At 33.2% G+C, this 26,180-nt stretch overlaps 2 protein-coding genes across 7 annotated transcripts in view; one reads left to right on the top strand and one right to left on the bottom strand.

Annotated features, from left to right (window-relative positions):
• The first annotated feature begins 203 nt into the window (after positions 1-203).
• LOC116338929 (G protein alpha o subunit) overlaps positions 204-26,180 on the top strand; it is a 43,917-nt gene continuing 17,940 nt past the window's right edge. Inside the window, exons 1-5 of one of the 6 annotated variants that reach the window (XM_031764507.1) lie at positions 204-473; positions 1,513-1,746; positions 14,084-14,126; positions 14,374-14,515; positions 15,960-16,120. In XM_031764507.1, coding sequence (XP_031620367.1) covers positions 1,629-1,746; positions 14,084-14,126; positions 14,374-14,515; positions 15,960-16,120 — 464 coding nt within the window. In that variant the 5' untranslated portion in view covers positions 204-473; positions 1,513-1,628. Of the gene's footprint in view, positions 474-653; positions 995-1,512; positions 1,747-5,594; positions 5,667-6,788; positions 7,137-10,079; positions 10,095-10,195; positions 10,770-14,083; positions 14,127-14,373; positions 14,516-15,959; positions 16,121-26,180 lie in introns of those variants that run through there. The other 5 variants (XM_031764508.1, XM_031764512.1, XM_031764510.1 and 2 more) reach the window with 5 other exon arrangements.
• On the bottom strand, positions 16,168-25,297 carry LOC116338928 (probable cytochrome P450 49a1). The gene is made up of 13 exons (XM_031764506.1): positions 25,132-25,297; positions 20,525-20,805; positions 19,435-19,600; positions 19,222-19,302; positions 18,999-19,115; positions 18,701-18,777; positions 18,380-18,575; positions 18,123-18,288; positions 17,804-17,973; positions 17,664-17,742; positions 17,449-17,551; positions 17,195-17,325; positions 16,168-17,073 (listed from the first exon to the last, which is right to left on the bottom strand). The coding sequence occupies exons 2-13, from the start codon at positions 20,727-20,729 to the stop codon at positions 16,960-16,962; spliced, it is 1,605 nt and encodes a 534-aa protein (XP_031620366.1). The 5' UTR covers positions 20,730-20,805; positions 25,132-25,297; the 3' UTR covers positions 16,168-16,959.

The following is a 26,180-nucleotide window of genomic DNA, read 5'->3' as shown; positions in this document are numbered from 1 at the left end:
TGTTCTGTTTCTTTTTCGAAAATTCCTTCGATGCGATGATGGTGCACGTTCAGATGTATTTTGTTGATTGTCTTACATATGACGCCCAAATTGTCTAACTAAAACATACATTGACCGCTTAAGTACAAATGTCAAGAACTTCAACACACAAAAGCACTTAAATGCTATTTTGTCCCTTTCGCACATCCATACAATCACTGGAAATCATGAGTGCACACAGTCAAAAGCATTTTTGTTTTTTTACAGATTAGTTCAACTGACAGATAAATACCACTTTTCCGAAACGAGAAAGAGAAAAAAAAGAGTGAAAATTTAGTAATGTAGTTTAGTCAACGACTTTAGAAGCGGAACAAAAATAAATAAACAACACCGAAAATATTGCTGTTCGTCGTCTGAAATTTTGTTTGAGGTTTCAAAAACAGTCAGTGCACAATATAATTTACAATTGAACTCAAGTCAAACCAAAGTATAAGGTATTGATTTGATAACAACATTTGATGAATTGTGTCTATTCTGTGCGAAATAATTTTTTTTATTTAATTTTATTGTGGCCAAAATCGTTAAAGAAATATTACGAATTTCACCTGGAAATGTGTATTGAAACCAAAAAAAAAAAAAAATATGTATACAAAAGCCGCCAAACATAAATGCAACAATATTCAATTTTGTTGTGACAATTAATTTCACGAAATGAGTTTTTCAAACCAATTCCCGATCGAATTGAATTCAACGAAAAATAAACACCTCATTCAACCAATGAACACTTAATAAAATTAAATGTTGTACATATGCATTGTAATTGGAGTAGCAAAAACCGGCTAATTGAAAACCAATTGGAATCTTCGGTTGTTTTGCACCATTTTCAATACAAAACTGAAATCCTTTTGTCAACCAAAACTTGATAATTAATCAACTAATTAATTTGAGTGATTCGCTTGTGACCAAAATAATTGCCCAATTGCCAATGTGAAATTCAATACTGGATTTATCAAAGGTAAACAAAAAAAAGTGTGGTCAAATATATCCATTTGCGTATTTTCACTCCTCCGTATTTGATTCTTGTTGGAATTATCGTTCTGAATAAATATGTACAAAGTAGTTAAAAGGAATACATGTTTTCTCTCAAAAAATTCAATCTGCATAAAATAAATTACCCGATAATAGGCGAAAAATCCAATTTTTATTGGTTCTTTTCGAAATTTCATCAAAAGTCCGATGATACTCATTGAAATCATGTTTTCGGTCTTATCAAATGACTCAACCCCATAAAATGTTCATTGTTTTGTGCAAATGAGTCGACTCCATTCATTTTGGCACATTGGCGCTAAACCAATCGACAAAGTGGCAATTGAAATCATTTCCTAAATCGTTTCACACAAACAAACAAGGGAAAAAAACCACAAATAATGACAATAGTTGTGCGTGCACATTGCATAGTGTCTCTGTGTGTATGTTCAATATAATCATGGTGTCTAATCAATTTTTGTGTGTTTTGTTTTCTTCTCCTTCTAGTGAAATAAAAGGAGAACGGTACGTGTTGAATTAGTAATACAATAAAACTAAAAATAAAATAAAAACGGAAATAGAATAAGCGTTTAACTAGAATTGAATAAAAAAAAAAACCAAAAATGGGGTGCACATCGTCTGCGGAAGAGCGTGCGGCTATAGCGCGATCGAAACTAATAGAGAAAAACCTGAAAGAAGATGGAATCCAAGCGGCCAAAGATATTAAACTATTATTATTGGGTAAGTAAATGATTTATTTTGTTATTTGTGGAGCTGATTGAGATGTCAACGTCCCATATTCGATCGCTTTAAATCAACAGTGTTTCATAAAACCACACACACACTCTCTCTCTAACTGCCCCTCAATCTATTTAATGACATAAGCATTGGCAACAAGAGTTCATTCTCTTGGCTACAATTGTATGCTTTACCGGAAAATCTTTGTTTACTTTAACAAAGCCCAGGTAACTTTAATTTATATATCTGCGCTTAACTTGGTCAAGGAGCCCTTATATCTCTGTACAACTCAAAGAACATTTAAGGTCATATCATTCAATCAACTTCAAATGGTAATTGCCTTCAAGCTCAATATGGTAAAAAGGACGGTTTTATTGTTATGACTTAGTACCAGTACATATCAGTATCGAATAGAATTTATATATGCGTCAAATTAAAATTAAGTAAAACATTGTAGCCGTCTGTCTTGATTAAATTCATGCAAAGGTAGAGAATTAATTTTTTTAATACGATATTCTCTGATAATCGAACGACTTCGTATTATGTACGCTATGCGTATATGTGTGCGTGTGTGCATTTTTAGTGCCATAAACGAGCAATAATATATTCATTGTATGACGATAAAAAATATATATATATATCTGATAAGTGCATGAAGGGTGTCGCATAACATTAGCGGGATAAAAATCAGCAATAGCAACAGAATAGCAACAATTACACTTCTTTACTGTATATGTGCAAACAATGTCGACCACACCATATAATTACTGGTGTATCGTTGCATTTAAAATGCATTGAATTTCGAGTCACACGACGAATCAATTAAATCATTGAACGAAAGTGTTAGAATCATCGTTTCCGAAGATCGCCACAGAGACTATTAGCTGTGTATAATGAATGAATCATGGAAAATGAACGACGACAAAAAAATAAATGGTATTCTAGATGGATGGGTACTCACATTCCAATCGATGTTAAATTTTTGAAGAAAAAAAACGCATTTTTTTCTCATGAGTAGGTACGAACATTTCGCAATTTTGCTTTGGAATTGTATGTAACCAATTTGTATCTCATTAAAATGTACAAAATATGTTACAATTTAAATCAATAATCAGATTTGAAAAATTCCAACCGGGTCAATTTCTGGAACAAATAGTTCAAAAAGCGAAAAAAGTCAATTCACGGGAAAGAAAATTTACCCGAAATGTGTACACAACCAATGTATATATATCATGTTAGAGAATGGAGATGCTGTACAGTGCTTAAACATGCTTTTAAAATTAAATGGTGTAAGATGTTGTATACACAATCACACCATTAAGAGGTATGCACAACTTGACGCTTTGACCGATTCAAACTTAAATGGAATTGAACATGACGAATGCATATATTGAATACATTGAGACGATGATTCATTTTAATTTGACGTAAAAGTCAAATAGCTCGAACGAACACATCAAATTAAATACATTGTTGATTGGTGGTTGGAATTATTTCAATACTTAACCCATTCAATGGACTGCGTATCTGTATGATCTTGAATCGTTTCGACAGAAAAACCGAAGCAACATCGGAAAAGTGTGCAACATCGAAAAGTATAATGTAGCCGTCAAATGTGAGAGCAAAATATTCAAATTAAATGATGTGATCCCACTTGCGATGCGATTAAAATTGAATTTTCGACGCGAATTTCCTGCCAAGTAAACAGATTGAGTGAAAACATTTTTATTAAGAATATGTCAGTTAGTTCAGAGATTGAATTGAAAGTCAGTTGTTTGCTTGTGGAAAAAAGGGCGATAGATGATTGTTGTAGGAATCTATTGAAATGGTTGAAAATGAAAAAAAAAAGCGAAAAGTTGACGATAGAATCTTGGTTGGTTGTGTATGTGTGCGACTTTCTTTCTTTGTATTTATTTTCATTTTTGTTTAAATAGCACTGTCAATCCGCGAACGAATCATGTAGTAAGGACAAAAAAAAATAAATCCAATTGAACCTGCTACGTTTCGTCGATCAATTTTCGCTTGAAAACTCAATTGATATTATTATTTTTCCATAGAACATTTATGCTCTCCTCTTTTTTACTCTGCTTACATTTGGTTATTCTCTTGCTCCAATTCATTTGGAAAATGTGAATTATGTATTTTTTCTGCTGTGTTTCGTTTTCGATCGCTTTTTTTTTCCTTGCTGTATATGTAAATAATAATACATCATTGATTTTGTGGAAGAAGAAAAGAGAAGAAAAAATTGTGATATTTCAATCGTTGAATTCTCTTGTTCTCTTACAACTGACTGAAATGATGCGCAAATGTCATAACGTAAATGATGCATATACCACACATATATGTATAGTGCAACATAAATCGAAACAAAATGAAACAGAAGCGCCCTTTTCTATCATAAATATTTATGCACAGTATTTTTTTTTTTCGTGTATTAGCTATTTAGTTAGTTCATCATTATTACCATCATCATCATTGGCAAGCCACATAACCACCTTGAATATATCATTCTAATATCACTACCTGAACAAATAACATCCTCTCGGGAAAAATGAAGTGAAAATAACGTTTCCGAAATATCGGCTGAATCGTACGGCAAGCGCATTGCCTGCTATACGCGATATGAATAACAGAGTATCAAGTGCGTTTGTGTTGCTCATAGTGAAATTGTCCAGATGTACACTACCCGACATGCGTCGAAATTCTTTTTTTTTCTTCTCTTTCATAATTCATATGGCAATTCATACATACACTGGCATCAATACAGAGAAAACAAGAGCTCTCTTTCCCTCTCTCTCTCTGTCGTGCGCACAGTGTTTGTATGCATACATTCAATATCAAATCGACTTTAAAAGTCATGCTGAGTGAGAGAGAAAGATACCTTAAAATCGTATGGCAAATTCCTTTCGGCGCGTGTGATATATATATATATATATATATGAGAATGCAACACCGTACACGGATATATACAATTGCATACAAAATATGACAGTAGATTGAATGCCTGAATAAAAGTACAACGCTGAAATCGGCTTTCAGATGAAATGTGGAATTTATGAAAATGTTTATTCTGAAATGTTTCACACATGGTTCATTTAGCAAGAAGAAATAAATAGATAGAGAAAGAGAGAGGTAGATAGAAGAAAGAAATATCAAAGCCGACGATTTTATATGATTTTACAATAGAAATGAAGTATGGTTGCTCATTTGGCCGTTTCAAGTTTGCCTCTTTTTTCTTCATCCGAAAAAGAGTGTGGCATAAGTGTGTGTATGTAACAACGGGCATATTTTCATTCTTGGCCTGATGCTTGAACATTTTATTCTGTAGCCGTAAGCGTCTGGCGCGATGAAAACAAGTAACGAACGGTTTAGCTGGACACGAGAAAAAGAGAAGAGTATTACTACTGATAAAGAACAACCGTTACTCACAATTGTCGCGCACGCTAATTCTCCCCGGTTTTATGGCGTGGTTGTTATGTTTTCTTCTGTAAAAGTCATTGTGTGTGTATGTATTTCGTATTTATAATTTTTTTTTTTATTTCATTCTATCCTGCATGACACTTTATGTTCCAATACTTATCCTCTTCTCTTTCAAACACGTCGTTGCTGTGATTCCATTCCATTCGAATATCCATTAGGTGTATTCATTGTATGTTTAGTCTCCAATATGTAATATGTATTCGTTGTGCGCGATATGCGTATGTAACTGTGTATAGATGTAAACTCTTTATTCGATGCGGCTGTATTGAACGCGCTCATTGTTGTTGATGAGCTTTAGGGCGGCTCCGTTAAAAAAAATTTTTTTATAAGTATAACTAATATATGTGTGATATACAAACGTATATCGCAATTTTTACGAAGCAAAAGAAATTCGCGGTTTAGTTTAAGTGTGATTTTGGTGAGGAAAAATGTCGATAGTTATGGTGTGTTTCAAAGGAAATTTTTTAGGAAAAATTGCATAGAATAATTGTTGTTTAAGGCTATTTTCATTTTCGTCTTCTGCGAAATGACATGAATCGAGATTAGAATATATGTGAATTTCGTTACAGATTTTTCAATTTCACGTCTCTCTGCCGATGTGTATGTGTATCTTTGTGTGTATATTGTTCAAAGTGTGGAAATTGTGCCATGGTGCACATGTGGTTGTATGTAAATATGTGCAATAATTTTTCCAAGAATTTCCATTGTACACTATAGTTTGTGTATGTATTGGCAGTTCAATTGGACTATCAAAATACTAGAAGAAGAAGAAGAAGAAAATGACGAAAAAAAAGTTTATCGAAAAATGTTCTTGCACGCATCGCAAAGCAATTGAATTGAAATTAAATATACGATAGAATCCGGTGATGGGACCACAACATACCCAATATAAATATAATATACATTTTTGTATGTGTATGCGTAGGGGAACCGTGAATGAATTGAACATCCAATCCAACACGCGCATATAAACTCTGATTCAACAAACTGAATTTATTACTGTCATACATGCATACACACGCACAAAACACACTAACACATCGTCAAATGAGAGGGCATCACATTGTTATAAAAAAAACCACCACTATCTTTACCACTACCACCACCACTACCAATGGCAACGACAACAAACGTTCTAACATCACATTGACTTGGCCAAAGCTATCGTATCAAATGCGGAGAGCGTCGCGTTCCACGCAAACAATTCGAAAAGTATTTACATCAACGATTTTTCCGCCCTTCTATTATCATACAGTTTTCTATCAGTAAATTTGTATAAAAGAACCAAAAAAATCGTTTTTTTCGCTGGAGTATTATTTTTGGTTTGAGTTGTAAATTGTATTTTTCATCGAAATTTGTTTTTCAAACAAACACGAAAATCTCGATTTCACTCCATTTCCATTGAGCACCACTTGAGTGTGGTAACACGGTGCAAACGACAGTCGCAATTGTTGCGCTAAAGATTATTTGATGATATTGGATGCATATACTGGAAAAGAGAAAACACCATACGCTACAAAATAATATCGTACGGAAATTCGTATGAAGAGAACAAGAACAAGACGAAGAGAAATCAGCAGCAGTAGCAAAAAGCAGAAGCAGCTGAAGGAGAAAAATGGATTTTTGGGTGAAAAGTGAAAACATCGCGTAGTCAAATTGTGTGCGAGAGCATTTAACAAACGTTCTGTGTGACATAAAGAGAGAGAAAATATGGCGGACTATTTGTACAAATTGTTTTTCCATTCAAAGTCTTCAGTCTGATAAATGAAATTTTTTTACAAATCAAATCGAACAACAAGTGAATTAATTTATCAAAGAATTTCAAGTTTTTCGATTTATCGAGAATAAAAGAAATCAGCTCAGTTATAGTGTGCACAGTGTTAGAAAAAAGAAAGAAAGAAATAATGAAATTGGTAGGAGAAATACGCTCGATACGAATCAACCGAATTTTGCAACGAGAATGATGTGTTCAATACAGAAAAGCTCGCATCGTTTTTCATTTCAAAATTTCCATCGTTTGAACCGAAATTTATAACAATCAATTGAATGTATGATCAATATGAGTCAGTGTAATGTGTTCAATAAAATGCCAATGGAAAAAATCCATCGAAATCTATTTGTAAAATCATAAAACAAGAGAAAAAAATGTAAATTTTTTTTTGTTCTTGTTATCAATAGATAAAGAGAGAGAGCATTAATTGTGTTCATTGTAATTTAGTGATAAAATGTTCTAGTCAAAGGGCAATAAAATACAAGAGAAAAGAGCCATAAAAAATGAACGGGAAAAAAAGCGTTTTCATCGGTAAAACCGCAGAATGAACGAATACAACGAAATGAAAGAGGAAAAAATATCTTACACGAAAAATTAATCAATTGAATATAGAACGAAAAACTGTTGTGTGAAGTGGATACATAATAGTGTGCAAGAGTGTGTGTGAATGACTGTATATATATATATATATATGTGTGTATGTATGTAGAGAGATTGCTTGTGTGTTGTCTTTTTGGTATCACACGGATAGCGTTGAGTGGCAAAAGAATACTCCCTCGGTGTGTGCGTGCAAATGTGAGTGATTTCTGATTAACATATTGCCCGTCATAGAAATTTATCGATTTTTCCGCCTTTCTGTGATACTTTCGTTACATCAAACCAAAATGTACGCCTGTTAGTGTGCATTTATATATATATATGTGTGTATATGTATGTGTGTATGTGTTTGATTCGGTTCACAAGTGTTTGTCGCCCGCAAGGAAATTTCAAGCCTACTAAGGAGGGATTGGTAGGTCAAAAGGAACATTAGGATGCTCGAATTTCTCTGGCTCTTGAAATTTTGCAAAGTCGATTAATTTGACACAGCCGGAAAATTGAAATTCATACCGTACAGTTCACATACTTGACATTCCTATAGAATATGACCAACCATTTTACCATTCACGTTTTTTTTCCCTCCAATTTCGTTTTTTTTTTCGATTTAATTCAAACCACGTCAACAACCCCAAAATTTTTGTGTCAATCAATTGTAATTTCTACATAATCACTATTCTTTGCTATCAAACGTATATATTAAATTGTCTGCCGTTCGGAAAGTTTGGTCGAAAGCGAACAAATCAACACATTCAAAGAGGGGAAAAAAGAAGTTTTTCTGCTTTTCTGGATTGATCTGGCGACAGTAATAAAATATGAATTTGATTTAGTATTGAAATTTTGAATTTGAAATGAATGCAAAAAATATTATTGAATATTAATATAAAAGGGCGAGTGTTTACACACCACACTTGTTGACAATATATATTTGATATTCAAATGATAATCACACGGGAATTTCATTTTGGTATATTAGTTAAAATCGGCTCTAATTAGGAAAATTATCATATTCACGACTATGTTGACAATCTCGAAAATGATAGAAATGCTGGCGAAAGGCAAAGCGAAACAATGAGTTTGTTTTTCACGGTGCGGTTCGTGTGCATCTATCTCTCCTTTGCCGTTTTATTCGTTCTTTTTTGTTCATACTGTCGGTTGCCGTTGTTGAATATGGTTTTAATGGAGTGTTCTCGTTTATTCAGCAATGTGTGTGTTTACTAAGGGTTGGGCACTTGCACGAACTGTATGTACGTGTTGCTTAGACAAAGTGAAAAACGAGAGACAAATTTTATTTTATTTCTCTTTTTTTAAACATATTTCATGTGACGATAACAACGAATAATACAACTAAAACACAACGTAACTGACTACAGCGACTAACGATGGAGAAAAAAACTTTTTAATTACTCTATAATAGTGAGTCTACACGTTACATTCGTTCTCATTTTATATAAATGAAACCATTCAACTCGCCCACCGAATTGTCGTTGAGGCTCATTGTCGTTCTGAGAGCAAATTCGATGATAAAAAAATGAGCTGGCTGCATTGTACAACATAGAAAAGACAGAATTTAAATTTCCACATAAATTTTGTAGTGGATTTTTTAAAAAATAATCAGACGAAAAATGTTCTCTCTTTTAAAGGAGTTTTTTTGTACACATTATGTTTTCATTTCATAGAGTGGTTTTCATTTGATTCCGTTATGTGCTCTATTATTGTGGCAAATTTATGAAATGAACGACAAAATAAAGTTGAAATTAAAATGAATCAATACAATTCCTCAACATTTACAAAAAAAAAAAAAAAAAACAAACAAACTACGTTACCTCTTAAGTACCTCCGATGCACTTCAGAATCACTAAAACTCTGCTTGATGGCATTTTACATTTTTGTCTGGCAAAAACAGTCCATTCAATTTTTTTTACCAAAGATTTTGTTTGTCACTTTCAAGAAAATCGATTCAATGTCGATGGCATTCGGTTTGGATGAATTGAAAATTTGAAAGTAATTGACTTGGTACGTTGCCATATTGATGAATTTTTCGTGTGTTTGTTTTATGTTTCAGTGATTCTATAAACTATATGGAAACATTTGTTGCTGTGAACACATTTTTTAATGTGATTAACTTAAAATATTCGATTATTTATTGTTCAGAAAATGGATTGAATGATTTGTTTCTATAACATTGAGATAATGCATTTCTTGGGAGTAAAAATGTTTGTTACGTTCGGTGGAAAAACAACGATGATCTTGTAATCATCATAGACTCATTTAGTGCGCGTTTATATTTCTCTCATTTTAGACAACCATAGAATGATTAAATTTAAAGCTGAGATGTCCAATAATGGTCATTTGATAATACAATTTTGATTGTCTGACATATTTGAACCTCGTGAAACTGTAGATTTCAACAATTGTTTCTTATTATCTTTTTCTAAAATAAAATAGATGTTTAAATCGCCAAAAGCTTGACGAGTAGGCAATCAAATGGCAAACAATCAAATGTGTAAGAAAAATGCCGTATGAAATGACATTCGGATTTAAATATTCAATCAGATTAATTCTTAATTGTTTATATTAAATCTATGATATTTTCAAATACAACAGTGATATATTGGCCGAATAAATTAGAAAAGTAAAATAGTCCAAATAAACGCTCAACGCTCTTAATTTAAGTTGGTGGTGAACTGTGAACTGTATAAAAAGAACAAAAAGTGAACTTATTCAAAAATACATATGCGTTAATAAAGAAAACGATAAAAGGAACGGATTGATCTTGAAGACACAGAGTGTTGTATGTGAAAGAGAGTCATTTGGAAAAAAGAGGGAGAGACAGTGTGAGAAATCGAAAGTCGACGAACAAATATTTAAAACAAAAAAAATTTGGAGTCCCAAAAAGAAGAAAACTCTGAACCAAAACGACTGACGAAGAGTTTGTTGCGTTATTGTTTAATTTGGGTTGATTTTTTTGGTTTATTTTCGCCTGGTATCTGTGTTCGGCCGGAATAAACGGCCGAAATTTAAAAAGTTTTCAAAACGTTTTGCGTAGAAGCGATTCGCACGATGGGCTGCGCACAGTCAGCTGAAGAGCGGGCAGCAGCAGCTCGTAGTCGTTTAATTGAACGAAATCTCAAAGAAGATGGAATTCAAGCAGCTAAAGATATTAAGTTACTGCTATTAGGTAAGTGTAATAAATGTTGATTCAGCCATAATGACATTTCGTTTTTCTGTTCATTGCATACTGATGCCCATACACACACACACGTCCATCCCATTGAATGTGTTGTGTTTGTATATAAAAACGTTTTATTCATGGACAAATGACGTAATTTGCCGCACAAATCATAACTCCATTTCAAATTTCAAACATTTCGAGGGTGAAGTAAATTAAGCAACGTACGCATTATGTATATATAGAGTAATGACGTCTTTAATCAAATCATAATTTGTATTATTTTCGAACCTATTTAATTTACATCGAACGAACGAAATTTAAACAAAATAACTAGCGTTAAATTATTACATTCAATTGTATGTGAATTACTGAATTCGCAATCGAGTCTAAGTCACAAACCAGAAATTCGATTATACACAGTTGAAAATGTATACATATTCCAGTTGAAAATTGAAAGAGACTTGTTCTATATATGAGTGTTTTTTGCCGAGCAATAAAAACAACCATTTTTTTTCGCCTGGCATTTTAACATGCATTCTATCGCTGTATGTGAGCCACACATTTTGTTTACATACTTAATCTAAAAATAATTAGCTAGACGCAATGGTTTGTTTTTTTGCGCCCATTTAATCAATTGTAAAAAAGCGATACTGTGAATTTCTTACTAAATAGCGTTCTTTCGAGAAAAAAAAGAGCAAAATTATACATCGACTAAAGCCAATACTGAAACCGTTCAGCAACAACGACCGACCGAAATGGAATAAAATTTTACAGCGAATAGACGAAGAGAATGAAATTGTTTATGTTTCATTGATACAGTTCATGTGTCGTGCAGCGTGCGTGTTGGATAGTTCAATCGGGAGAGTCGATTAATTAGACCTCTAATCGAATTGCCATGTGCACGTGTGCACGACGAACATTTCATTTTAATTGCTCTATATTATTATTTTTTTGTCGACTGCATTTGAAATTTTGTCGTCTTCGCAATAACCATCAGTCAGAGAAATAACATCTCAATTGGCCGAATCGAAATTTATTGTTATTTTCTCTATTTATTCTTCGTTGTCGTTGTTGTTGTAATCATAATTGTCACTGTTGATCACATTGCAATGACTCACAAACAGCTCACCCAGGTCATTGTTTTTTTATATAGAATCGAGCATGTAGAGAACAAGAAAATGTTTAGCAACGAATGTGAATATGATTTCCACGCCATAAAAAAAGCATTCGCAAAAGAACTGTCCAAATCATAAGCACATGAAAATTACCCAATTACTTGAACTGTTTGCTGCACAGTATCGAAACTAAAACAAGAACAAAAAGAAACAAAATATAATGGAAGGAAATACAAGTCGAAGCATAACATACTTCAAGCACTGATGTACGAACAATGTTTCACAGTATTTTATGGATACTTTTTTTCCTCGATACTGTTTTTTTTTTGTTCTCGCTGTGTAAATTTGTCGCTATACCCATGGAATACATGGCAGTTTGTGTAAATCTCATTCAAATGGGTCAAATAATAAAAATTGCTTTTTATAGTCATTTCATCTCATTTGGTCGTGCGCGCATTAGCTCTTTCTTTTACTCGTAAATCTACGAATTATACACAATAACTGTGTGTACACTTCTCTTTTTTTGTGCTTTCGCATGAATTCGATTCATACACGTTTTTTTATGCTTTTTTAACGAATGCCAGCATTTTGTCCAGGATTCATGATACAATGGCCGATATTTCTCTGGATATATGTGTATGTGTGTGAGATATCTGAAAGTGACATTGGATATGGGCGTAAAGTGTGTGCGTGTTGTATTTGCAACATAACGCTTAAACATTTGCCAAAAGCATGTCATATATTAAAACGTATCAAGGAATGGTACTTACAAATACATAACACATTGATATAGATATAAACACGCGCAAACATTCACACAAAGCGAAACACCATTGCTACACATTGACAGAAAAAGAATCGAATGAAAGCCAAGAGGATGGAGTGAGGCCGAAAGAGCAATGAAAGAAATATCGAGTTAGGAAAAAAGGATTTGATTCTCTTACATCATACGGTATAAAATTCTGTATATTATACTGTTAATGTCGCGCGGTTCGCACTGAGAGTATCAATTGTTTCTCAACAAGCCTTTTTCATCTTGTTTCCATTGTTACGCTTCAAATAGTTGAGCTTTTCTTCTGCCAATGTCTGCGTGCTGTATTCGTTTTATACATCGCAACTTCTTCATTTACAATGCTAGACCAAGAAATATTTCTAGTCAATCGTCACAGCGCAATTGACAAAAGAAAATACATTTGGATATTTCTCTCTTTTCTTTTCTTTTTTTTTTTTTGTTCAAATTTAATTCAACTTCAAAATACGTCTGCGTCGTGTTGGTTCCATTTAATTAAATGAGAATAAAACGTAATCACATTTTTTTAGGTCTCTTCAAATCTAATTTACACGCTGTGTTATCTGTTTCAATTGAAATTTGGCCATGTTTATTATGATGACCAACATTTGAACATTACATAAGTGCAAAACACCCGAAATACGAAGTAAAATAATAAATATATACGGAGAATGATAAATTATGAGAATTCTATTTAAAAAATGATAATATATCGCAGCAAAAGAGGGAGCGAGAAAGAAAATACTTAGTTTGCGGCAATATATGCATAAATGAGATTGCATTCTGACAAATGTCTTTCTCTCTATAGTTTTTTGATGTGTTCTTATACTGAATCGAATATGCTACATACTAACCCTATTAACTGAAATAACAGAGTTATCTATTGTCGTAAAATAATTCGGGAAGTTTAAAAAGCCAACATCAAAAACACCATATTTTGCATATACATGGAGTGATAAAAGTTTGTGACGGCTAGCTTTTTTTTTTGTCGTTTGGAAAATCGATAAAAATAATTTTATCATCCATTTGCCATAAAAAAAATAGAATAAAATAAAACGAAACGAACTCAAAATCGAAACTCAACAAACAAATTTATGAAAATACATTTATCTGTATTGCAATGGCCAATTTTAAAATATCAAGAATGAATTTTCTTGAAGTTTGTTTTTGGTTCCATTTCAACTTTCGTTATTTTTCTGAAAAAAAAAAAAAAAAAAAAAAACTTTTCCCAAATGCGGTGTCAATTTCGTTTGTTTTTGTAGTTTTGATGAAATAAAATATTTAAATGAGCTGTTTGATGCATTTTTCGATCGATATGGGACAAAATGGAGCTCATGCCTACTATTAAACGAGTCTATTTTGCAATTTTAATGTAAGTGAATCTAATTTTCAAATGTTTGTTGTTTGACTCACAGGTGCAGGTGAATCCGGCAAAAGTACAATCGTTAAGCAAATGAAGTAAGTTTATGCAAATCGTTTTATTCTAGTCTACCATATTTCTTATTCTTTTATTTTTTTGTGATATTTCAATCGATTTGATTCCATTTTATTTGTTAAATCGTTTATGCTCTGTAATTCTAACATGAATGGCATGTGAATTACATAAAATTTTCAATAGAATACCATTTATTTTTCTAATACATACTCACACAAATCGTGTTTGTGTGTGCGGTTTCATTCATTTATTTTCTCTCGTTATTTTTAGAATTATTCACGAAAGTGGCTTCACATCTGAAGACTTTAAACAATATCGACCCGTGGTTTATAGCAACACAATACAATCACTAGTTGCAATTTTAAGAGCCATGCCTAATCTAAGTATTCAATACGGCAACAATGAAAGAGAGGTAAGTTATCGTTGCTGTCGTCGTCGTCGCGAAATTCATCGTGATGATAGCAAGGATGAGAGTGTTAATTGTTTATAGTGGTGGTATTCAAACCCCATGGGGGTGGGGGGTTGTCGAAGGAAACGTAATTCAATAGAGTGAGCCGTGGAATGAGAGCGGTAAATGCTTTTACCAGCGACGATCCAACAAAAAAAAGACTTTACAGCTGAATGATATCGCTTAGCGTGCGGTTTTCTTTACCTACCATGTTTTTTTTTCGTCGTCTTTCGTGCGACAGCACAATGTTATAATGAGGTGGTATTTTTATTCAAACCGCACAATTAAATGTACAATGTTGTAGCCAAGATTTATACGCGCCACATAAGCACCCATAAATGGGTGTTCACAAGGAGATTATTCCCGTCATTCGCATTCACAATTCGTTACAATGGCACAGACTAAGAATGAATTCAATCATAGCTTTCTTTATTCTCGTAAACTTTTTTTTTGGCGAACGAACAAAAAAAAAACAGATTTGCATTCATATTTTGGAATCTCTTATTTCATTCATCATTTGTCTCGCAGCATTTTTGCACCGAATGTATTTTACAGGCATATTTAAACAAGTCCGTACACGTAACAACACAACGATCATTCTCACATTTTTCAAACAAAAAAGAGACGCGAAGGAGCTCAACCTGAATTTAATATGTATGCTTTTGGGGTAATGACAACGCAACATTTTAACTTATTTTCCAAATTTTTCCGCATTCCAGTGTTAATGAGCATTGTGCTATGGTTGGCATTTCCTAGGCCCGTAACAATAACGAAATCAGCATAATTTGTTGAAAAAAACTTTGATGGTTTGGTCTGGATCGATGCGAAACGAAACAGGATATTGCGTTAAATTCACGAATTGTATGCTAAACTGAAATTATGTACACTGTGCACGTACAACGGCAGGCTTCGGGCTATCCGTGTTCACACTATGCTTTTATTTCTCTCTGCTTCATTTTTTCGTTCGTCTCTTGCAAATTGCACTGTGAATGTTAGAAGGATGTAAACGATGCGGAGAATGTGTGTGAAAAATATATGAAAATTTATGCGCATAACCTTTGACACCAGCAGATTCTCCAGAGTAATGCGGGCCATTTTGCAATTATTAGTATAACCTAAGTCTAGTCTAACATTCTTGTTTGCTGCATATTTATCTGTCTATGTCCTATTTTCTGTACACTGGAGAATAGCGGCTCGTAAATATAGCTCTCATATTGTTGTCGCCTTTTTTTTTTCTCTTTTGGATCGTTGTTGATGAACATTGCTAATTTCTGACCATTTCGCTATTCCCATCATCATACCGATATACATTTTACAACTGCACTCAGTCACCAGATGATAATTTACATTTGTTCTTTCTCTTTTTTCACCCGATCGGTTCTTTCGGATTCGTATTGTACACATACAGAGCGATGCTAAAATGGTATTTGATGTATGTCAGCGAATGCATGACACAGAACCATTTTCCGAGGATCTACTTGCGGCAATGAAACGACTGTGGCAGGATTCTGGTGTTCAAGAATGCTTCTCACGAAGCAACGAATATCAACTTAATGATTCCGCAAAATAGTGAGTATTCATGTTTTATGTTGTTCAATTTTTATTTTATTCTCTGTCGTTCTTGTTTTTACAATTTTTTTCGTTGTACATCAAATATATAATACAATGCAATATACAAATACAAATAAGTTGTAATTCGAATAAACCTATGCGGTATGAAATTAATTTTTTAAGCAAATATTTAAACAAATTGGTAAATTGTTTTATTAATTAATAGTTAATGTTTGTGGTTGGTATGGTTTTGCGGCCATATAAATCCGGCGCTTACTCCAAAATAATAATTCAAAATGGATTGAATTTTGCTCTTTAACTCGCAGCTTTTATGCTGTTTGATCTGATTTTTAATTTAAACACATATAGATTATTTATTATTTTTAAATTACAGATTCTGGTAATTCATGTAATCACTGTTCTATCCAATCGATATCATTTAATTTATGAAAAGACTGTTTGATAGGAAATTGGTCATATATAATTTGGCTCGAAAATAAAAAGCATTCGAAATCAGACAATATATTGAACTAACTATTGTTTCATATTCATTTAGCTGGCTAACGTACTGTCAGCTCAGTTGACCAGTTAATTCAATATATTGTCTGTTCGAAATAGATAACGTGATTTATTATTTAATTGGCTTCAGTTTGACATTTTGGTGATTAAATATTGACAAATTGTTGCGCCAAATTACAGCAGACACACAAACTCTCTCACACACACCGGGAAATGTTTGGTGCGCCCATTATTCATTTTTGCATAGTTTGATGGATACAAATAACAACACTAAAAAAAACATATTTAGAGCATTTGGCCACAATGGATTGAAGCAATTGGTGCACACTGTGGTCGCTTCAATTTTGTCGTTCAGTCAATTTAAATTTTAATGGTTGTTCCGGAATGTATGTTGGATTCACTTTGTATGTGAGTTTACCGTAATTGTATTCAATTTTGTATTTTCGGAAGAACTGTAAAATAATATGAAAAAAAAAAGAAAATATAAGCAAAATACAAAAACGGGAGAGAGAAAAAATATTAGTGAGTTAGTATACACAAAAAACACACACAATCTCGCTCTCTATAAATTACCTTTGCGACCAAAATATGCAATTCATTTTCAGCGAATCGACGACCAATGCACATGCGACGCCCATATCCAAACGGTAGACTAACAAATGGATGAATTTTTTGACCAGCATGTGGGCAACCTGACACATCACCTACAGATTTTATAACATTTCATTAGCAAATGAGTATCTGATCTCTCTGTCTCTCTGCCTTTCTGTCGCCCTCGCTCACCCTATCTATCTATAATGATGCTTGCCAATAATTCTAATACTTACTCAATTCGCCTCGTTTAATCCATCTTTCCGGTAAAAAGCGTTCTGGTTCTGGGAAATATTCATTCGAATTCGACACAGCTAAATGTGGAAAGATGACATGTGTCTGTCCATGCACCATGAAAAAAAGCGAGAGAAAAAAAGTGAGATCAAATGAATAATGTGGGATTTATTCGACTAATTGAGATATCGAAACAAAATAAATAAATGATATTTACCCCTTTTGGTACATGATAACCAGCGATGACTGCATCCGACTGTAGATTTCGTCCGTTTCCAATGACAACGGGGTACAATCTGATAAGATAAAATATAATTAGAGTATTTGCCTAGGCACATTTAGTTATTTGTGATATACCTCAGTGTTTCTTTAATGCAAGCACGTAAAAATGGCATTTGTTCCAATGTTTTCGTATCTACAGGTGCTCGTACGTCCGGCATTATTGATTTTAGCTCTTTGTAAAGTATTTCTTGTTTGTCGGGATTCTGACTTAGTTGATAAATGGTTGATGTGGCTGCTACTGAAGTCTACTCACACAACAGTGACATGTAAAAGCCAAAACGTTGAACGAAGAAAGTAATAAAAAAAAGAAATAAAAATAAATAAGACAAATTCATCTGCATGAGATTCGCAGTGGTTTTATATATGTAATGATAATGTTACCGAATGCGCTTACCGTATCAACACCAACTAAAAATAAGTCTAAAGCTAAGACAGCGGCTATCTTTGGATTTCCGGTTTTTTGCATAATACGCTCAATAATTGACAGATTCTCCTCCTCTTTGACTGTTTTGCTATTGTTCATGTTTTCAATTGCAATGTTAATGTGCTTCATGCAGAGTCTATAATGGTGTGAGTTGAATTTTTATTAAAAGAAAATTGTGTCATGAGATGGATAAAATAAAACGATCGTATATTGAGTGTGCTACTTACTCAGTAAAACTATCTAAAGCTCCGATGTAGTTTTTGTAGGCTTTGGTTTCGTAAAATCGCCAAACTGGCATCCGTAGCTCGACTTCAGCAACTGTCCAGAAAAATGTATTGATTGCGTCGATAATACGTTTTGATTCTTCGTTACCCTCTTTGCTAACACATCCGAGACGAGTATCAAGCGCTACACGACCCACCGCTAAATTGGAAAAATTTAGTTAAACGAAAAAAAAAAAACGTTTTGTCAGCTCGCAATTTTTTCCTAATTTTCCATTGTTGTAATCGTTTTTGTGTGCTATTTATTGAAAGAAAATGAACACTCACATTCTAACGCCCACTTGTATAATTCACTCAAGAAGTTTCCAGGCAATTCATTATTTTCGTCACGCATCTCGTGTACCCTGGGTAAAATAAGTTGAAATGATTTTTTTTTTTTTTAATTCTCTTAATTCGAAATCGATCGATTTCAATTAAAGCCCATTTGTATGTGGGGATGAACAGAAGAAAAACAAGAATGACAAAAAAAACAATCGACAGTATACGCGAATGAATCGGTGGCATGTCATTACGTATTCGGTTTTATGTCGTACATGTGTGAAAATGTGAATAAAAATTCAAATACCTATCCATGAAATCGTTGGCAATTTCATTAAGTGGCATAATATATTTGCGAGCTGTTGATGGTTGCAGCATCACATGTTGAACTTGTGCACGGAAATTATCCCATTTTTCGCCATGCCTACAATTTTTAAAGCACGATTTTTTATTTCGTTAAATCGAAAGCACTCAATCAATCTAATTGTTTTGCGGCACAATGTAAATGATTGTTGTTCACAAATACTTACACTCCAATCAAACCAGCGTCATCACCAAAGAAATCCTTTCGCAGCTTCGATTTATAATGATGTAACGATGGCATTGACGGTCTGTATACATTTTATGTTATATATGTTTTTTCAATTAAAGCAAATGAGAGAGAAAAAAAGCATTAACAAATTGTACATCATATGTGAAGAAAAAAACAAGTGATTAAAAGTATTCGATGGCCTCGAACTCACCTGTGTGGTAATGTTTCTTCTTTTTTGAAAATGTTTCGAATTTCATCGCCATCAAATACGAACAATAAATCCGGATGTCCGATGAGGCCACCAACTTTTGCGATTTTTCCATACTGTTTGTTCAACGAATACATGACTTTGTCCAAATCTTGAATACGATATTGACCTACGTATTTGACAAATAAGACACACACATATACAATTATTGTCATTGATTATTTAAGGTTCTCGAACAATCTTCATATATTTTTCTATTGTATTGCTTCAATTATTGGCGGATTCCATTCAAACTGAAATTCGAAAACATTTCAACAATTTGGTGGCGTTGATGTTGTGAAAACGCAATCATACTGCTCAATTATAATGACAACATTCAACAAATTTCAGAAATATTAATAAAAAAAATCCACATCCATCCATAAATATGTGAGTTAAGAATTGAAGATAGAATCGATTTTGAACTTAACACTTGAATATATTAACTTTAGAAAAGAATTCCTTAATTCTATTTGTTAAAGAGACCCAAGGCCATTCTAGCTTAACAGCAAATTGACAACGTGTCAATTCTATCATCGCATCTATTCAAATGAGTAAATATTTTGTTGTTGGTGGTGCCAAATAAATTCTTAAAAAGATCAATAAATTAAATGGATGTTTAAGTATTTAAGTGTACGTGATGCGTTTAGATTTGAAGCTTGCTTGCTCAGTGACAACTCGTTCCAGAATTATGTAAGAGATGTGAGAGCAGAAAATATTGAACCTTATATTCACATTGAACTGGTTTTTTTTAACAACTATTACCCTCTCTTTCCATATCTCTCTCACTCTTTTTCTCTCTCTTCACTTAATGAATAATGTAAATTAAGTGTCGACTGATTTTACTTCAATTTGTCGAACTTTTTTTTATATGTCTTCAGAAATAAGTGTAGCCCGTTATTTTGGGTTTCCGTTAAAATTGCTTTGTAAAAATAAAAACCGGTTGATTTGCGTATCGAAAAGAAAATTCGTTCGACAATTATAAATTAAATGTCTGGTATTTAGGAAAAATGCCATTTTATGATCGCTAAAATAAAATATTAAAATTTCTTACCGATTAGTGGTGCAAAACGCCATGAATTTCCGATGAGCGGCAGTCCTTTTGGTCCGGGAACCTCCGAATATGGTCGAATTTGTGCATTTTTCGGTGAATCATGTTCGGCGACTATTTCCGATGCCACTTCATTCGGAAAAATGTTAATTGCCGATGAAAATGCTGTACGTTTTACAAGTGAATTGGCTGCTGTCCGGGTGCCCATTCTCAACGTTATTCTTTAATTCACACTTCTGCATATACACACACGCGCACAAATTTCTCTTCTTAATTGGTACCGCCTATGTTCAAGATGATAAAAAAAAAATTATTCGTATAAAAACACGCATTCAGCGATTTATAAATAGATCATTGAATTTTGTATGGAAATAACAATGCAATGCAATGAAATAATGTCAGGAACCGGTTTTCAGCGTAATGTTAACATTGAGTGGGCTTCGCAACATTGTGCAAGTTCATGTAAACAAAAAAAAATGAAAATTTTCTCTTTCTCTCTCTTTGTTTCTCTGTGTGTTTTTTGTCTTTCACCCATATTACATGAACCACATTCTTCGAGCATTCGCGACATGTATTCTGTATGGCACTATATGCTTACCACATTGTCATATTATGAAGGTCAACTTACGTTAGCGAGAAAGTGAATGAAATGGAAAAGAAGAATGATAAAATATCAACAAAACGACAACAACACCACCAAAACAGCAGCCAGAACAAAAATGAAACTGAGCTTGGCACATTACACATTGTGTACAATTTTCCCCAATATTTTGAAAGGTAATTTGATTGATGAGCACGACATTTGGCTGGTGTATGTGGTATGTACAATATTGCCAAGAAATTCTTATTATGAACAAACACTTCCGCAAACATAAAACTAGAGAGAAATGTGAATTGTCCGCTTTTATTTTTTTTGGACAATATTTCCAAAGCGAGAGTATGACCTTGAAAATTGCAAATATACACAATTTACGAACGTTGGAAATTTAATATAGAAAAAAAATTGGATAGTGAATGATTGAAAAAATATTCGTCCAATGATTCGCAATCGTGCACCTAATCTACTTTTATCTGAATTATGTATCGTTTGCGATAGATAGTATTTCGATTTTTTATATGCGTCTGTTTGTCGTATTCGTAAATTTACTATGAATGAAAATAGCAATATCGTATTTATTTATGTATTTCTTTTTTTTTTTTTATTCAAGAGTATTAGAGCTTGATTTGCATACTTTTACATTGAAGAGAAAGAATGAAAGAGAAAATAGAAAAAGTGAGAAACCGTAACCGGTGGATGCGCGTGGTCGCAACGGTGTGGTTTATGCAGTAGCCGAGACATTGAAAATGTATATACATAGTGGAGAATGAATGAAGACGGTGAATTTTGCAATGAACACCGAATGCACGAATTCGATCAAACTGATACGTTCAATCACATCGGATATGAATGACAAATTTGTTTGGAAGATGATTTGTTGCGGCGATAATAATAAACAACACATTTCATTGGTGAAAATGGTTACAAATCAATGTTCGCCAACATATAGTACGGTATATTTAATATACCGGATTGAAGAGCATGCCATTTTATTGATTTCAAATCGCTTTTGATACCAAAAAGCACATTTTTATGTAAGAAATTGAATAATAAAATCGGAACAGGCGTTGGACTTTCGTTTTCTTTTTTACTCTTAAAATTCAAGTTCATCGAAATATCGTCTGGATTATTTTTGTACCGTTTTTTTTCTTCGCTTTTTGTGTATTACTAAACTTGACGCATTTCACCTTGAACTAGGAATTATAAAGTAGCTTTTTTTTATTGTATTGATATTGTTTTATCATTCAAATACAAAAATGTTATGTGAGATGAGAAGAAGAAAGAAAATCTTGGCAAAGCCTTCAAATTTGATAATGAACTGCTTCACATGCGTTGCGCCATTCAATTGAACATTCAATGAATTATTCAGAAAAATGTGCAAATCATGCACTTCGGAAAATGAAAAGCCGGTTTTAAATTATATTTGGTTTGTTGTAGTGTGTGTATGTGGTTGTTTTCTTTTGTGCATTTCAATTGCGTTCTTGAAGATGAACAAAGAATGGATTATAAAATTATAAGCGTAAATACAACCGGTTCATTTCCTTTCACACTTACTTGATTAACACTTTCTTGTTAAAGACTCTTCATGCAAAATGACAATATATTCTTATTACATTCAGCTGGTTCGGCTTCAAGGCCAATCAATGCCTTTATTTAAACCTGATTTTCAAGTGAATATCATCATTGAACAAAACGATTTAAACAAGTGTATTCAATACAATGTAACAAGTGAAGATGGCACCATTTCCAAAAGTGAAGACATTGGCGAACACCAATTTTTATGCGTAAATTCACTGATTTGTACTTGGAAAAGATTTGTTTCTTTTGCAATTGTATTAGCACGTTTACGCTGTTTACATAAACATCTCAATTATACAAAATATACAATAACGAAATTCACATGTTTAAGGTGTGGATGCTGAGAGTTAAGATTTACAACAAAAAAAACGCACGCACGCAAATGTATATGTACGTAAATGTATATTTTATGATTTTTCATTATTGTGAAAGAAAATATTTGACACTCTAAGTGATGTGAATATGGCTATAAAATCGAAATCTTTCGTTGATGCTGTTTCTAATATATCTCTTGTGAATGTGAAACAAACCGAAGAGATCGTATTGATTGTAAACGACGAAAAGTCATTTGAATTGACCCATAGCAACTAAAAACAAGTTAAACTAGTAAATGGCTTTTACAGCTAAGAATGCACAATCTCATCGCATCGGTGTATGAACTGAATTCGATATTGAGTACTCGTTTACTTGAAACACAGATGCGCTACTGTTATTATCTAATCAGTTGATGTAATACGAGCATAGTTAAGATTTTTGGATTTTGTTTTTTATGGATGAATGATGATAAGCAGGAAATTATAAGTAGAGAGATCAAATGACGTGATATCGATAGCGCTTGTTTTTCATTAGTTTGATTATTAGCTCTTGTTTATCTTTTTATTCGATCCTTTATTATACAAACAACTGTATGGACAATGAATTAATATCGTGACCGGAATCGGAGTGAAAATTATTTGTCAATTCGCTTATAGTTTTTGTTTACGCTCCTTCGAATTGTGGGGCGACACTGTTGCCATTATTGTTTTCAAAAATGTTTCACTTTTACCTCAGTAGACAACAACAACAAAAACCCCACAAATATCAAATGTGAAAAAAGTTTTTTGATGAAACAATCAAAATAACAGAGGAATACTATTGCAACGAATTATTGTACCATGACTTTGAAACACCAATTGTAACAATCAACTAAAACTCAACCATTCGCTCGATTGTTTTGAATGTTTGATGGCAAATGGCTTAATGTGCCTATTTCTGTCCTTGTCTCGAGAGCAAAAAAAAATGACTATTGCTGGTTACTGCAGTAGATAGTCGACAAACAGAAAACTAAAAATGGCCGTAACGCAATCGAATTGCGAAGCATTGTGTCTTTTTCTGTTGTTTGGCAAAGAGCACTTAAAGCAATTGTTATAATGTCCATATTTAGACGACTGCATTTTCCACTTTGGTTTGTTGACCATTCGAATCGAACAATTTCAACACGACCATTTATTTTTCCAAACACAATATTTTAAATGTAGCCATAGCAGATGCTGTGACATTTTCGACAAAACCGATCACACACCGAATTTCAATCATCAAAGACAAGTCAACCATCCACGATATTACACAAATTTGAAAATCGTAAGCGTTTGATTTTTTTCGAGTAAAATGCAAGCGAAATGAATGACAATTTTAGAAATCAAATGAAAATTAAATGACACAAATGGAAAATAACTGCATTCACGAATATGCGCACAAACGCGCACACACACACACTTGGTTGGTTCGTCTTTTATACACGCCTGTTGCACACAATCGTTCAATTTTGCTCGTAAAAAAAGCTTTGTTTTCACTTGTCAAGAGATGAAAAAAAAATATATATATATTATAAACTCTGTCGCTTTACTTCTTTCATTTCAATGTGCACTAGTTTAACTTGTTTAATTTGAAGAAAAATATGTGAACAAATTGCACTACGAATTGCAATTGAATCAACACATTGACCACGACACCACACAGATTTAAAAACCACCGCCAGATAGCCATGGATTGAATTTGAATCGGTGCTGAAAACACCGTATTTCAAGTTTAATTATTCCATTCAAGATTTGTTGTTGCATATATTTTTTTCTCTTCATCATTTCGGTGTCAAATGTTAGCGATTCACATGGTTTTTTTTAAACACATATAGCATACATTCAACATTCCAATGCGTGACTTTAAAAAAAGCTGTTAGAAAAAAAATAGTATCACATGCACACTGGCTATGGAAAATAAATCACTTGCAGTGCATGCAAACTGTCGATACAACCAACAGAGTGCACCTTTTATGCGCATAACAGAGCCAAACACCTGAGGTCGACATTGTCAAACAAGATCAAAAACTGAGAAACAAAACAGCAAAAACGAATTGCAATCTCACATTGAGAGATCTATCAAACTCTAAAATACTAACCACAATTGAACTGGTAGAGCAACGAGCGCATAAACACAAAACGAAATAAAGAAAAAAAAACTGTATTCGCGCAACTAGTCAGGTAAAGAATAGATGTGCGTTTTTTGTTTGTTTGTAACTTCTTGTCTATACACGGTATGCGAACAACGCGATCTACGAAAACCGACTAAACAGCGAAAAATAAATTTGAGTAAATTTATACCCCGCCAAAGCAAGACGAAAAACAAAATAACAAACTATAAAGAGTGCCAACTTCAATATTTCATTTATATATATGTTGAGTGTACTCGGTGCGTTCTCTTAGGTTCGCTTTTTATTTCGTATTTTCGTTTTTTTTTCTTCCTTTGAATTTGTTTCACGTCTGTGGTCCCATGCGCGCTATGGATGTAACGTAAGAAAAATACATTTTCAATCAAACAACTTTGCCATTTCCCATCGTACTCGGCAACTCAATCCATTGAGTGCAGAAATAACCAGCAAACACACGCATACATACTTGCATGCTGTATGTCTTTTGCTCTCTGTGTCTGTCGATTTGAAATCGATTGTTATAGAAAACAAACTCCCATACATTTTCAAATTATTAGTTATGTTCCATAATACGCACACACAATCGTCGATTTTTCGTTCATTTACGATCATTTCAAGCAAAACAATTTTTCAACATACACAAAACTATTTGTACAACTAGTAAAGTTTGTTTAATGTTAAAATCTATACCATCATGAGTTTAACACACATATAGTTAGATCCACTTACATACACAAATGACGAAAATACACATGATTTGTGTTTGGGTGAGTGTGTGTATGTGTGTGTGTGTGAGAGAGTATTTCGGCCGTCTGCTCGGAAGTATAGTCGATCTGTCCAAATACAAAGTTCCTCATTAAAAAAATGCTGGGCAGATGGAACCGAGCCAACGGCAGTTCGCTTTCCATTTCATTCCATAGCACATTGTAAATCATTTTAAAATGAACCATGTGACACATTCTGGAACAAATTGCCAAAAATTACATAAATATATAGATTATTTCATAAAGCATACCAAA

The sequence above is a fragment of the Contarinia nasturtii genome, unplaced genomic scaffold (genome assembly GCF_009176525.2).
Source record: "Contarinia nasturtii isolate CC-2019 unplaced genomic scaffold, AAFC_CNas_1.1 Cnas_scaffold_414, whole genome shotgun sequence".
NCBI lineage: Eukaryota > Metazoa > Arthropoda > Insecta > Diptera > Cecidomyiidae > Contarinia > Contarinia nasturtii.
The sequence above is the reverse complement of the archived record's forward strand: the minus strand, read 5'-3'. Positions and strand labels throughout refer to the sequence as shown.

Coding starts and splice junctions, on each gene's coding strand:
- LOC116338928 (XM_031764506.1), bottom strand. CDS start 20,729: ATGGGCACCCGGACAGCAGCCAATTCACTTGTAAAACGTACAGCATTT. Junction 17,743..17,803: donor TGCATTAAAGAAACACTGAG/GTATATCACAAA, acceptor TTATCTTATCAG/ATTGTACCCCGTTGTCATTG. Junction 17,552..17,663: donor GTTATCATGTACCAAAAGGG/GTAAATATCATT, acceptor GTGCATGGACAG/ACACATGTCATCTTTCCACA.